General features: G+C 36.8%; 1 protein-coding gene across 1 annotated transcript; it reads left to right on the forward strand.

Annotated features, from left to right (window-relative positions):
• The first annotated feature begins 3,194 nt into the window (after positions 1 to 3,194).
• LOC140234935 (beta-1,4-galactosyltransferase 6-like) lies at positions 3,195 to 13,530 on the forward strand. Its single transcript, XM_072314975.1, has 5 exons — positions 3,195 to 3,431; positions 5,335 to 5,451; positions 11,330 to 11,517; positions 12,721 to 12,945; positions 13,386 to 13,530. The coding sequence occupies exons 1-5, from the start codon at positions 3,195 to 3,197 to the stop codon at positions 13,528 to 13,530; spliced, it is 912 nt and encodes a 303-aa protein (XP_072171076.1).
• The last annotated feature ends 2,949 nt before the right edge of the window (positions 13,531 to 16,479 follow it).

The raw sequence follows: 16,479 nt of genomic DNA on the forward strand, positions 1-16,479 counted from the left end.
TGAATAATCAATGATTTTCCAGTTGGTTTTGTATGATTAAGATTCAGCTATAAAATACTTCATTATTGATAAATTTTTATTACTATATTTGTATTCATTTTGTGTTGGATATAATATAAATAGTATTGGAATTTGTTGTTGTTATGTTACATATACTTTGTGGAAAATGCAGAAATAAATCAAATCAGAAAATCTCTCTGGTATTAAACTCGAGTTTGAGATGGGAAATGGACGAAGGACGCTGAAAGGAACAGGAAATCAACCAGTGGCCACTGGGCAGCGGTGGCCTATGTCTCAGCGACTATGTCGACTTCGGAGTCCATCCACCAGCGCACTTTTCGTCTTTTTCGTCTGCATGGGTGCTTCCATCTCTTTCTTCTTCTTGGACCTTGCGAACCAGGACACTGTTGTTGGTAATTGTCAATGATGCCTTAAGAGTATCTGTTATGTAAAAGTCCCGGATGTACAAGGATACTTTTCTTCTTCTTTGACATGCCTGTAAAAGTGTGTAATACTTATGTACAAATACTCTCGATACTCATCACTGAAGACACACATTTTGCAAAAGTTGGTAGACAAAGAGAATAAAAAGTTACACCTCAAGCCATTCAATTTGATAATCAGTAAAGTGCTATTTGTGGAGGTAAATAAAAATACGTCTGCAAGTTTGTTTGTTTGTTTGTTTTTGCAGTGAGTTTTCCAAATGTAAATGATCAAAAAAGCGGTGTTTATTGATAACATTGGATAGTATTCATACTGACGGTTTATGAAGGAAAAAAAAAGGAGAAATCAAATACTTAGCTAACGAAAAATAGCTCGTCAATTACGAGTGGAAGGTTTCAGTTTGAAATATTTTGCTCTACTTGTTATCATTTGTCATTTTTTACTGTTGTCTACAAACATTTGTTTGTTGTTCTATAGGAAAAATCAAGATGGCTTACCTACGCTCCCGAAATGTTAGCAAGATGGGCGTCGACCATGCAATTCGTCACCTTTTTGATACTCAAATCCACAAGAGCCTCAATAATTCGCATCCGTTAACGAAATACAATCTCACAAAAGGTCTGCAGTTCAAAAAGTTACAGATGGACTTGCAAACAGCACCTCAGAAAAGTATCACAGGTAATGTTAAATCGCTGGTACGAGCCGGGGGGGGGGGGGGAACTTAACGACATGTTCGTAATAATTGCAATTAGGACATGTAAAGTTAGGTATTCAAAAGGAATGTTTCCATTGAAATCAGACGTGATTTGTGACCCTGCACCACAAAACAAACAAAAAGTCGCCACATATGGATTTTTAGTTAAGAGCAGATTCTGGAAGAGCAGACTCTAAGCTTTAAAATCATGAACTCAATTGAAATGGATTCTCCTAACCTATATAAATATTGGAAAGAAAGCCACACTCTGGAAAAGTATGAACTGAGAAAAGAGGCTCTGATGTACTGTGTCTATTCAAGCGCTTAATCTTTACTAAGCCGTGCTACCTGTGCCATGAACGGGACAAAAACAAGATGTTAACCACTGTAGCAACAACAATGAATTAGGGATTATCAGATTAAGCTGAAATTGAGTATGCTCTATCAACACATTCTGCCTATGATAAATGCCAGCTTTCACAGCAGTAGCATCATCCTTTAAAAAATTATTGGACTTGAAAGTGAAGAGGTTTATAGGATTTTTGAGAAATGAAAAGGAGCCTCTAAGAAAAACCTGATCACACTACTCTACGAAAAAAAAGGGGTTGTAGAAAAATTACTGAAAATCCACTTTCTCATTCAATCAATGATCCTAAACTCGAGAATAATGTAGAAGAAGAAAAGCTCTTTCAGAATAAAAACTCAAAATTGACTTGGTTTCACCTTGCTTGAGTCCTCACGTAAAATCAAGGGGTGCGACTTTTTGTCTGTTTTGTGATGCACGGTCACATTTTTGAATAAAGCCTGATAGCTCCCCAAATAATGTTTCCAAGAAAAAAATAAACAGAAAGTATGATGGCTTTCAATTCTGTCTCCTTTTGTTGCATGTCCTAATAGTTCTACACCTCTGTCTACCGTTTTTATCAAAATCATGTGTGTTGTTGTTACTACAATTCTGAGATTTAAGTGATTTAAGGGATTTCCTTTAGCATTATGAAAACGTAGATTTTTCTTTAAATTCTATGTGCTAGTCATTTGGAGAAATCATGTCTAATGTCTGCTGCTGCGGCAATAGCAGCTATTGGTATGATAGTCGTCACTGCTGTTCATTGCGTAATGCTATTATTATTATTATTGGTTTCCAGATCGTCTACCTGACGTAGGATATCGAAAGACATGTGAAGAACATAACATCACAGGCCTTGGTAAGAATAAGAAGACGCTAAAATAATATTTTTGTTTCATATTGGACCATTTGTGACCGTGCACCTCAAAACGAACATAAAGTCGCACACACTGATTTTGCGTGAGGACTGAAATTAAGTGAAATGGGTCAACCTAGCCGAATTTGACTTTTTCATATTTTCTGAAAGAGCAGGTCTTCTTTTACATTATGCTAAAATTTGGTGTCATAAAACGGGCAGGAAAATGTGTGTGTTTTGTTTTGGTTTTTTTTTTTTGCAGTTTATCTCGAACATTTCTGGTAGAATAGTGTGATTAGGTGTGTCTTTAGAATCCCTTTTTCATTCCTGAAAAACCTTGTCCACACTCTTCACTTTCAACTCTAATAACTTTTGAAAGGATAGTGCTACTGCTTTGAAAGTTGGCGTTAGTTATGGACAGAATGTGTTAATGAGGCATATTTAATTTCAGTTTGATTTGATAATCCCTTCATTGTTTTTACTCCGGTGGTTTACTTCCTGTTTTTTGTCCCATTCATCGCACAGCCAGCACGGTTTGGTAAAGATTAAGCGCTTGAATAGACACTGTCTTTCAGAGCCTCTTTTCTCAGTTCACACTTTTCCTGAGTTTGTGCTTTCTTTCCAATGTTTAGATAGGTTAGGAGAGTCCATTTAATTTTAAGTTATACATCATTTTAAAGCTTAAAGTCTGCTCTTTCAGAATATGTGACCTGCACCTCAAAACAAACAAAAAGTTGCCAGACATGAATTTTTAGTTAAGACCGTGTTCTGTTTGTAGTACATAGGCTGTTTGTTTTTCAGTATTTTGTTCTTCTTCAGTCGGTAGGCAAACATTGAACCTGAGTGATATATCGATGTCGACGTCAGTTGATATCGTTCTCGGAAATGCCACTGACGAGGTGATGAAGGCAGTGGCGTTAGCAAACGACGGTCTTCAAGAGAAACTTGCAACCATCAAACGGGGCCAGGTGGTGAAGAAAAATAGCAGCAGTTTACTCTCGGTACTGAATTCGACGTCTATTCAAATTGGATCCTATCTGTACATGCCAGGTGGGCATTGGCAACCGATAAACTGCCGTCCACGTTGGAAGGTACATCGTTAGAGTGTCTTGCGTTTGTAGACTTAAGTTTGTCAAAATGTCCACCACGATTTTGAAATACATTATATTACTATTTAGAGCACTTAAGCGTTTTCTCAATAGTTCAAATCAAGTCTTAGTGTATTGTCAAGTCTTAGTATTATTGCAAGAATTCAAACTTTTCATGCATTTTCTCGTATGAACTTTTATAGATGACACCAGACCAACTCAAACGTCAAGTGCTGTTTAATGTAAATTTCATATATTTGCGATAATACTTGGTAGGAAACTAAGTAAATGATAAGGAAATAAAGGATTTCTATCATAACTTGAAGAATATTATAAAACATCTAAAGTATCATCGAAAACGCTTTATTTTGCTCTATCTGATAAAGGGCTTACTTGAATAAAAAAAAAAACTTCATATTTGTAAGATATGAAATTCTCTGAGTCTGTCCGAAATTGGGAAAAATAACCCCTTATTTTTTCTCTTTTCAATTCATACATTAATTTATTCAGTATTCACAAACAGATAGACAGTAAAATACTTTGACGAAGTGGTAAGAGGTACAATTCGTTGAAAGCGAGAGCAATTTTAAAATAAAATCTACCCCTTAGTGAATTACAGAAATAAAATCATACACATATTGTAATTTATACAACAAAATACCAAAAACAACAACAACAACAACAACTATAACAACACACACAACAAAACCCACGATTCCTGAGGATTCTGTTTCGGAGATTTTGTCCAATCGAGGTCCACTAAAATGTTACGCAATCCTTGTTACCTTCAAACCTCGAGACTTGCAAAGTTCTTTGACATATATGCCTATAGTGGTACGTCTTGGATGTTGCTTGTGTTTGTTTGGTTTTTGTTTTTTTCGTATTGTCATTGCTGTTATTATAATTTTGTCAATTTTAACACTGTAATTTTATGTAGCATCGTTATCATAATCAATATCATATGTATGTCTAGTGAAACACTTATACCTGAAGAAAATTTGTAATGTACACGATGGAATGCAGAAGTCATCTACTCTAGTACCATTTAATTTACTTCAGTTTTCTTTATTATGTTCTTCATTTTCATTTAATTTTTCATCTCAATGTGCGAAAATATATACGCGAATTTCGACATGCGTTTTATGGAAGCAAAAAAAAAAAAGCATGTATATATCTGTAGTCATTACAGGATGAGGCACATACATACATATTTATCTATTTTGTGAAAAAAAAAAAGGAAGCACCCACCCAAAAGACTATGCTTATACTATGTGGGTACCTCATCATTGATTGTGGCTACCTTTGAAATCTAACTGTGGATTTTAAAAAGGATTGAATATTTTGTCTCCCGTGTCTTGTTCTCTGCGAGAATCATAATAAAAAATGCAAATACAAACTCACATCAAGACACACAACCTAACAACTATCATATAGATTATATTAAAAAATACTTATGTGTGTGGGTTTGCGCGCATGTTATTTGTGTGTGTTCTGTCTGTCTCGGATTCTCATATTAACATTATAACATTTTTAATTATTTCCCCTCAAACGTTGATGTACATTAGATTTCTGTGCTCCTCTATTCCATACGGTTTTTTTCCGGGACTCTAATACTAGGACTTTTTAGGCCCCCCTCATAGTCATACTTCACCTGTTTTGCAAGATTATAGTGACCAATATTACTGTAAACAGACAATTTAGGCTAGGTTTATTTTCCTATCAAGGCAGTTGTTCATTCCAGTATCAGATTTATCACCTAATTTGAACTTTCAACATTTGGATTTGTGTTAACATTTTTTTTTCTCTTTGCATGACATCATTACACTTGGCAAACATGAAAATAAGTTGAAATAGAAATTGAAATAGAAAAAATAAGTCACGCCTGTCGTTTTCTCGTATTGCACAGGTCGCGATTATTATTCCTTTCCGAGATCGTCACCATCATCTGCCGATCATTCTGCGATACCTTACCCCGATGCTGAAGCGCCAACTGCTCGAATTTACCTTCTTCGTAGTCGAGCAGGTGAGTCAAGCTCGCGACTGCAGCTGCTAACTCTAGGTTCACAGCACACTATCAATCGCACGACTAGCCGACTTTGGATCTGAAATAAAAAGATCGTGAATACTCTGAGGTTATTGTGATTTTTTTTTTCGGATCCAAAGTCTGTTGGTCGTGCTACCGAAAGTCGTATAGTGTGCGGTGGCCGACGGTGACATAACACTGGATAACGTACGTATCGCCTTCGCGATCACTGCTATCGCCTTACTCTTCGGTATCGTCTGTTTCTTTTGTACTGAAGACAAATTTCTCACCAAGCAGCCTACTCAATAGAGCTATAAACTCTGCAACGGTTTCACAACAGACCTAGGCACAGCGATGTATTCCATTTGTTCACTCTGTAATTTTAATGTGTACCATTCTAAGAACCACCATGACATTACAACGTTTTTGTTTGTCACTCTGCACAAGTGACTACCTTGTTCGAACAAGAAAGGATGAAAAAACGCACATGAAGACTAATAGCAGAATATTGAAAAGGATGAAGAGCACTCAAGAGAGCCTTGTGCTAAGTTACATGTCATTAGTTTTTCTCTTTTCTTCAGTTAAACTTGGCTATTCTAAGTGAACATACTGTGTTGCTGCTATCAGGAACTAGAAGTAAATTGGAATATCAACGCCATCTAGCATCCCATTTAAACACACATGACAGCGTGCTCTTCCCACCATCCAATGTGCATATAGCTTCATACACCATGTTTGTCTACTTTAGTCTAGCCAGCTTGGTGCGTACTGGATCAACAGTAATTTTCTGTCCCACGGTGTGTCCTAGAAAAAAAAAAAAAGAGGGTGAGGAAAATTAAACACAGAGAATAAAAACGAGCTTCGAAAATGCAAAAACCAGTCGCAAACGCAGAAACACACACACATTCATTGTACATGCACACAAAAGGTTTGAATCAAAATGCCAAACAAAAGGTTTCAATCATCATGCTAGACAAAAGGTTTGAATCAAAATGCCAAACAAAAACGATCCAATTACGGTCTAGCGAAGCCTAGAGAAATTAAAGGGTTTTTTTTATGAAAATCTCTCTATTGATCTCATTCACTTAACCATGGAGCACTGTAGAGGTGATGCCCTATAGGCAGCAATGTAGTTGCATGAACAGCTGTTGACACCACGCAGTATGCCATGTGCAAAATATATATCGACCCACCTATATGTACAGTATGCAAGTTCCCCTTTTCCCATTTCTAAAAATTCGTTGGCGAAATTTCTCAAATCGAGTTTTGTTACATACTGGTGAAAAATTGCGCGTGAATTCATCAACACGAGTTACAGAATGTAAAAAAAAAAAAACAACAAACAAACACTGAAACACACATACACACAAACACAAACACATGAACACACGCACATACACACACACTAAATAAAACATAATTATGTGGAACCCTTATTTAATTGTGCTAAAATACAAGCGTTCCTCAGCTTTTTTAACCCCATAAATATGTCCTGAATTATTTGGTTTTTGAACTCTTCTTCTTCTCTCCCTTGCTCAGGTATATCATCATAATTATTCTTGAAGCATTTGCATGGCTTCATAGTTAGCATTGTATCAAAGCGCTCAACCCAATAATTTTGCGTGTTGAAAGTTCCGACATTCTGTATGTCAGAACTTTCAGCACGCAAAATTACTGAGTTGAGCGCTGTGATACAGTGGATACAAGTGAATAATAATACTGTACTTTGGACTTCGAGCTCAATTCATCCGTAGACAGTATCAATCCTGCCTTACATCACACTTTTATTGTTAGAGTAACAATAATGCCGGAGCTGAACGAAAAAAAAAAAAAATCCGAGAATGATATTAGTGAGGCCACTAATAAAAAAGAGGTGATTCCTAAATCTGCAGTCTATGCAAACGTGGGTGTATAATTATCATAGCATTACTGTGTACTTATTGCTGTTGCCATGATGAACGCCGTCACCAATAGTACAGTACATTGTGCTTTCATGTATCGTTATATAAGGCCAATAGTCACGGCAATACCATCAAAACTAGTTGCTTTATCGTGACTGTTTTCAGTATGCTTCGAAAAAATTCCTGGACATAGTATTTGCTATTCAGCCATTACAGGTCTCGGACCATTTTTATTTATCTATTTTTTTTTCATTTTTTTTTCTCTTTTTCATTCGATTTGTGGATGTCTTGATTGGCTATTTATGATAATTTAGTAATTGATATTCTTATCGATTTGGGCATGTATTTTCCATTTTCCTGGACTTGAACTTTGTTCACAGTTTCAGCATTGTCTTTTAAAGGTAGGGGATACCTTTTACAGACCTCCCAAAATGCAGCAAAACATTAAATACGAACCTCAGGGGACTTATTTAGGCCACTGCTGAGAAATTTGGAAGTCAACAGTTATCTACAATTTGAATAATGCACAAAACTCAACTACTCAGTAGTTCTGTGTGTCAGCCACACTTAAGCCTTTTTGTTGCAGTTTTCTGCATTTTTTATTTATAAACACATAAGAGCTGATGTAATAACATATAGAGTGTGCGGCAAGAATGTATATAGAAATGTTTGTAAGTTTTGATGAACTTTCTTCACAAAATATACATGATGGACACACATGCAGTGCATGGGTCTGCAAAGGTAGCCTAGTGATGTACTGGAATTTACGGTGAGCCCCGAAAAAAAATTCAATTCAAAATCTAACGGTCAATAAAAATGTACTAAATGATACCTTCCACTTTCAATACTTTATGGGAGTTTCTAAAATGATACTCTCTTCAGCATACCACTGTATTTATACAACTCATCATATAAGGCATGCAAATGGGATTCCCTACCTTTAATATGCTAATTTCATATCTTATCATGTATACGGCTGTATGTTACTATGTAATTCATTTCCTTTTGGCCTGGCGTGGCAGCCTTGTGCTTGAATAAACAAGATATGCTGTATACGTCAATATTTTCGCGTACAGATATTTTCGCGAATCACGGTAGTCAGTGGCATTTTCGCGTGTTGTTGAATTCGCGATTGATACTAGTAGTAGTAGGGTCTAATGCCAAGCCCGAGAAACACGTTCAAACGCTCGCGAAGGTAAACTGGCACCTCGTCTACAACCACCCTGTCCACTGTCCACCTAGTCTAATGCCATCTCGTCTAAACTCACTTCGTCTACTACCAACTCGTCTACCAACCATTTTGTCTAAATGCCAATTAGTCTAATTATCATTTCGTCTACTAACCATTCTATCTAATGTCCAATTTGTCTAAGTCACATTTCGTCTAACACCCATTATGTCTATTGACCATTTCGTCTATTAATCATTAGGTCTATGAATGAAATAGTCTACAGCTCATTTTGTCTAATAGCCAATTGGTCTACAACCACCTTGTCTAATACTCAATTAGTCTAATAACCAGTCAGTCTACTGCCAACTGGTCTACTACCAACTGGTCTACTGCCAACTCGTCTACTCCCAATTGGTCTATTCCCAACTGGTCTACACCCAACTCGTCTACACCCAACTCGTCTACTGCCAACTCGTCTACTGCCAACTCGTCTACTGCCAACTAGTCTACTGCCAACTGGTCTACTAGTTATATTTTTTTTTTATTTTTTATTTAAATGGGAAGGCTAGTAACTGATCAGTGGGAATCAGTGGAAATGCTGGGAGATGATTGTTCCAATCCTTATGGGATTCATTCAAGAGTTCATTGTATATCTATTGTTGTGTGAAAATGATTTGCTTCAGAATGGTCTCATATTCAAGTAATGTGCAGTTTAATGCTTCCAGGTTAGCGTCCCTGGTCAGTGACGGGGCATTAATCTGCACATTACTTGAATATGAGACCGTTCTGAAGCAAATCATTTTCACCCAACAATAGATATACAATGAACTCATGAATGAATCCCATAAGGATTGGAACAATCATCTCCCAGCATTTCCACTGATTCCCACTGATCAGTTACTAGCCTTCCCCTTTAAGTATACTTCATCCAGTTTCTTTTTTCCCAGTGAAATAGGTTGAATACTCTTGGTGCCCCATTTGGTTAAAATTTTTATGTTCTAATTATGACAATTTTTTTTAAAGGAAAAAAGATAATGTCAAAGTGCGAAAAACTTGCTGTGTTATTTTTGTGGTGGATGTGTAATTTATATCAGAAGCAATCATGCAGCATTTATATGTCCAAACTTCAACACTCCATCCATTCAACTTTGATACACAATCATAAGTATGGTAAAAATGAACTTAGATACTTACTTGTCGGCTTCTAATGCTGGGAAATGGGAAAGTAGGACCAAATACGCTCCGACACTAAGTTTTGTACAAATGCATTGCCAAGCTGTCTGTGTCATGTCTCACCATTGATTAGTATGTCTTTATATTCAGCATGTGCGGAATAATTAACAACTAAAATAGTCTAATATTGATTTTTGTGCTAATCAAGGGCAGGGTTTAATATGAATAGTTCATGACAGTGAGAAGGACTGGACACTAGACAAAGTGGTATATTCATTATTAGCATGACCAGATGGAAATGATCAGTTTGGGTAAATTGTTGAGAGTAAAACTATATCAGTTGGGAGTACACCAATTGGGTATAGACGAGTATAGACCAATATGAGTTATAAATTGTAGACGAGTTGAGAGTAGACCAATTGGGAGTAGACCAATTGGGAGTAGACCAGTTGGGAGTAGACCAGTTGGGAGTAGACCAGTTGGGAGTAGACCAGTTGGGAGTAGAGTAGACAAATTGGGAGTAGACGAGTTGGGAGTAGACCAGATGGGTATAGACCATTGGGTATAGACAAACTAAGGGTTGGACGATATGATAACTAGACAAACTGAATGTAGACGGAATGACTTGTAGACGAGGTGGGAGTAGACTAAGTAGTAGTAGACAAAATGAATATTAGACAACATGGCAAATAGACATTGTGAGTGTAGACGATTTGGCTATTAGATCAATTGTTTAGTAGACGAAATGCTCCTTAGACGAGTTGGGTATAAGACAGTACGGGTAGTGGGCAAAGTGACTATTAGACAATATGGGTACTGGACAAAACAAGTTGTAGACCAAATGGGTATTAGACGAATCAGTAATAGACGATTTGCCAGTAGACCAATTGGAAAATAGACATAGTGGCTGTAGACGAGGTCACTATAAACCCTTGCCAACGCACTCGTAACGTTTTTTTTTTTTTTTCCATTTGCATTGTGACTTCCCAAACATGACTACCGAAAGACACAGTAGAAGATTTTTAAAATGAAACCATAATTATTACAAACACTTGCAGTGAGACACTCACACACGACATTCACAAGTACCTACCAAATGTTACAACAAATAGATGTAGACGACAAAGTTTCAGAGCTGCGCTAGTGCTTGCGAAAGTTTTACATGCATCCCTAGGCCTCACCCAACCACGTCGAGCCGGTTTTCGTTCGCGTAGGGTAACGTAGCACGGAGATTGCACATTTCAATGCATGTTTAGCATCGTATACTGCACTTCCACAATCGGTTACACGGTAGCGTACTTACTAGTAATTATGTGTACGTACTGGCAGGACTGGTTAACAGCCGCTTTCTGGTCCGGCCAGCGTTGGATGCATTTTGTCATCAATTTGTACATAAGGTATGACGGGGTAATATTTTCGCGTGTCTTTAATTTCGCGATCAGCCCGAAGCTCGCGAAAATAAAACCCTCGCGAAAATAACAGCGTATACAGAGTAGATTGAATTGAATGCTTAGAAATTGAGACTTGTTTTGTTCAGCGTTCCTTAGCAATTTTACACTGTCGTTTTTCTGACGCATTTACTGCTAGATGTCGTTGCCATTTTTTCTATCCAAAATGCTTTCTGTGCAAATAGGCTAACCAAGACTTATTCAACCGAGCAATGCTAATGAATGTTGGATTCCTAGAGGCGCTTAACTTCACAAGATACGACTGCTTTATCTTCCACGATGTCGACCACATACCCGACGACGACCGCAACTACTACGGCTGCACGGACATGCCGCGACATTTCTTGTCCGGTGCGGATCGGTGGAATTACAAGTAGGCATACGGTTGTCCCACAGACTAATACAATAATATAAATGTGGACTAGATTAAAGGACCACATTCCAGACAAATTATATGATTTCACATCTTGTAGTACATGAATTGATAATGCCATGATTAGATTTGTGAAATAATTATTGTGGTTCTTGAGCAGATTAATCCGAATGTAATACACTAAACAAGGGTTATGTCATAGGAGGCGTACATATGATATTCCAGTTAAATGTACCTCCATTATAATATTACTTGCCCAATAAGTTCAACTGTGTAGAATTTACACATGCTCTTTTGTTTTGTTTTGCTTCCTATAGAGCGTACAATCATGTATTCTTATGTGAAACTGCTTTATCATCAACCTTGTTCATTGTGATTTCTTTGAATTTGGAAAAAAAGAAACACATTCCTCACAACAATTGTTATATCAAATTTTGATACTCTGTACCGAGCTTAAACAAAAAGCATAGATGTTAAAATGCAAGTTTTAAGATCATGTAGATATATCCATTAACGATCTTTCCTCTTCGAACACTCTGAGGTCCGTGACAATTATCATGCTAACATTTCTGCCATACAATATTTTATTGTGTCAGCATGGTGCTCAGATTAGATTTTCAAAAATAGACATTGAAAATCACTATCTTGAGTGACAAGACTTATACAAATCAGTTCTCACCCCTCCAGCATTTCATGGCGGTAAGATAACGCTGGAATAAACCTCATCGAAAACAGCTTTCTAGCTTGTTGGTGTTTGTCCATAATGTGTCTTTTAATAGAGTGAAAGCACATTCCATACATCATTACACAACCTATTCAAATGCCACTGCCACTGCAACATCACATGCATCGATACAGTGTGTGTTAAACGACTGGATTAATTTCCTATGTGAAAGGCCACGTCAACTGATAAATCGTACCAAAACTCAACGTATAACCTTTCGCCGTCCGCAACTATTTAGGCTACCCCTACCCAACGGTGTATTGGCATAACCGTGTCAGAACCTATACCCCTGACACACTGCTCTTGATTCAATATACAAATTACTATACATCTACTAGTAATTCAATTCGTGTGCCATGTTTATCATATGTCTTACGAAAATCTTTCATTTGCATTATTTCGGTCGTGTATCATTTCTTTCTTTCTTTATTTTCTTTTGTTCGTTCTTTTGTTCCTTTTTTCTCCCTATAATTTTCAAGACTGGCGTATAAAAACTTTTTCGGAGCCGTGACAGGGCTAACGAGGGCTCAGATGCTGCAGATCAACGGCTTCCCAAACGTATACTGGGGATGGGGCGGGGAGGATGATGAGATCCGACTGAGAGTAGTGGATAATCACCTAAACATAACTCGGCCAAACGGCCCCATTGGATACTATGACGTCATCCGACATCACCATAAGAGAGCACCGCTTGCTTTAAATAGGTGGGTCATAATGTAACACATCGTCATCGTGTGTTTCTAGAGAGCAGCTGCAGCATAGTTCGTAATGAACGGACCTCACGTTTGTATCAGGTAGTCGCCGTTCTCACAGGGAGGGCGCCCTTCCATTTTGCCAGCGTTGCTGGCTATCTAGCGCTAGTCGTGCGACAAACGTTTGAAACAGATTTATCCCCCCTCCCCCCCCCCAAAAAAAAAAAAGAGAGAGAGAAATGTTTGTGTGTCTGTGTGTTTATGGGTGTTTGTAAAAAAAAAAAAAAAAAAAAAAAAAAAAAAAAAAAAAAAAAAAAAAAAATCACGTTTGCTACCCTCTTCACCCGAAACAGACGTTCCTTCAAACAGATAATATTGTCTATTGATTTACAAATCAAATATCATAATGCAGTTCATTGGTCTTTGACGTTTCTGTTTTCCTATTTTCTCAGGTTTAATCTTCTGAAAACGTTCAAAGTTCGCTACAGAGGGGATGGACTTAACAACATTGTCTACCCCGAGCCGACATACACATTCCACTTACTTTACACTAACGTGAGCGCTGATATCAAGCGGATACATCCACGTGGCAGATAAATGAAGATCAAAGGCACTGACTTAAGATCTATGAATAATCGTGATCCCCAATAGCCGTGTACATTTCGAATGATAGTGATTAAGCGACATCGAATCGTGGGATGTAGAACGAACTTCAGGATCATTTATTAGCCTGAAATCATACAGCCCTGACTGCCTAAAATCGACACAATTCAGATGGCCATGCGGACATGGAATTTTCACTTTCACGTGGAGTTATCCCAGAACTTGGCTCATGAATAACCCGATATTTATACAATCCAAGTCGATATTCGAACATTTTCCTTTCTTTGCTCAATTTTGGGACAGTCTTGTTACTTTTTTTTTTTGTCTTTTTCAGACGGCATTAAGATTTTTAAATATTTCTTGAAAGTGCCTCGAACCGCAACACAGTAAGTCAGTGTGTGCTATACAATGTTTAAATGTGAGTGCCTCTTTTGAACTACATCAGTAAGCTCGGGGTCTGCACCAATCACGGGTGTGTTTGAATGTGAATGTTTGTTAGTTTGTTTGTTTATTCGATTTTCTTCAACACAAATTCACACAAAAATCAAATTTGTTTCCTGTGATATCTTATGAAATAATCAATATATTGATTACAATATATACGTGATTCGAAGGATAAAATTCCATTAGCAAAATAATGTATTAACAAATTTGCAAATTAATTACCTAAGAAATTATGTACAAGAAGGACTACTACTATAAGCGGATGCTTGAACACGTTGGAGCCCAAGAAACTTACCTAAAATTATATATATGTAATTGAACAGAATGAGGGAAAAAACTGAATATAATAAAACAGGTTTTATGCTCTAGCGCATGAATGCAAAATGAAGATATGGTACAATTATTTTTTTTTCTTTATCCTCCTTCGAGGGATTTTATTTCATTTCAAAATATCTAAAAAAGTTCAAAAACACATACAGAGAGAAGGATGTAAGAACATAGAAAATAAGGGTACGAACAATTAATTGTCAAAATCATATCATCACTTAAATTTCGATTCCTCTGGTGAGAGTATACATGTACTTCAAATATATCGAAGATATTTCCTGAATGTGACATTACCTTAGCAATTATGGTACAATTATGATAGAATATGATTGAATTATGATTGCTCTTACGATTGTATTGGTGTGTGTGTGTGTTTGTATGTGTGTTTGTGTGTGTGCGTGTATCAGTGTGTCGTTTTCCCTGTTTGTGTCGACGTGTTAATATTACTGCATCATTATGAAATTGTACTATCAGTACGTATGTCTTTCTTTTTATGTGCATGTGTTTGCCAGTGGTTAAGCGCCCGAGTACGTCACGTGTCCAAATCTATACGTTTGTACGTACACAAGTGAATGTTAATTACACACGTTTTAGTTTCTTATTCAATCAGTGTATAGTATTATGTAAATCAAGTTCTACTCTGACAGCAAAATTTGCTATCATTTAATGATAGCTGGTTACAAGTATGGTTCACATTTTAATATAGTTGTTTTCCTTTTTTTTTTAATCACATAAGCATTTCTCGCTTCCCTTCTTTGGTATATTACCTGGTCTTAATCCATTCTCCGTCTTTCTTTCATGAACACTGATTATCCGGGTTTACGTACAGCCAGACAAGCTTGCTTTTATGTACAGGTCCCGTCATTCCTCTCTTTGTACAACCCGAACAGTAAACATTATATTTACTGTGTAAATCATGTACAAATATGTGCTGTATAATTATGTTTTTTTGTCTGTTTTGTACATTATTGACAAGGTACAAGAACTTACAAGAACTTGTGCTATTACTTTTGGTGTAATTTTCATATATTACGAGAAGTATGAAATCAGTTGAAAATTGAAATAAATTGATTGAAAATTGAAATGTGCCTTCGTTTCAGACACTATTTTTAGTAGCAATAAAAGCAGACAACTTTACTTTTCTTCTCTCGCTGAAGTCTGAATATTGAAGTTGACCGTGCATCACAAAGCAAAAGTCGCACGCATTGATTTTGTGTGGGAACTCAAAATAAGTGATACTACTGGCCAACCTAGTCAGTCTTGGGTTTTTCATAACTTTTCTGAAAGAGTAATTCTATATCATTCTAAAATTTGGGATCAAAACGAATTGTAAATTATGTTATTGACAGTTTTTTGTTTGTTTCTAGAACACATTTTTGTAGAATATTGTGATTAGATGTTTCTTCGAGCCCCCTTTTCATTTCTCGAAAGCCCTTTGCACAGAATGCAGTTCGGTAAGATTAAGCGCTTGAATAGACCCTACACTTCAGAGGGGGTTCCCCCCCCCCCCTTTCTCTGTCTTTCATAGGGTCTACAAACCATTCATGAGGGTGTATTTTGTTTTAAACATATATTTGATAAAAAGTTAGGAAAGTCCATTTGAATTGAGTTGTATATCATTTTAAAGCTTAAAGTCTACTATTTTAGAATCTTTTCTCAACTAAAAATCCATGTCTGGCAACGTTCTGTTGGTTCTGTGATGTGGGTTCTGTGGGTTACCCTGCACACTTAATCATCCAATATGAATGTGACCTACTCCAGACTGATTCAAATCCCTCGTGCATTAAGAAATATTATTTAAATTCTCTATTCCCTAACTTTTCGTAAACATTGATTTGCTTATACTATTCGTTGATATTTCATGTATGTTACAAATGTAATATGGATGGAAAATTGCTATAAGAAAAATAAATGAAGGGAATGAAATGGAGATGCATTCTATTATGCATAATGTAGTGATACTTGAATCTCCTATACGTTGTGAGATCCCTTAGCCCGAATTCACGAAGGTGGTACAACATTTTGTCGACGAAATGACTGATTTCGTAACGAAATAGCTTATGCGACACTTGGCGCCCCATACAAAACTACGGTTTTTGTCCAGCCTCGTGAATTCGGGCCCTTAAGTTTCACGCAGTTGCAATCACTGTTCTGCTTTACAGTATATCATGT

Source organism: Diadema setosum, chromosome 11, assembly GCF_964275005.1.
Source record: "Diadema setosum chromosome 11, eeDiaSeto1, whole genome shotgun sequence".
NCBI classification, from domain to species: domain Eukaryota; kingdom Metazoa; phylum Echinodermata; class Echinoidea; order Diadematoida; family Diadematidae; genus Diadema; species Diadema setosum.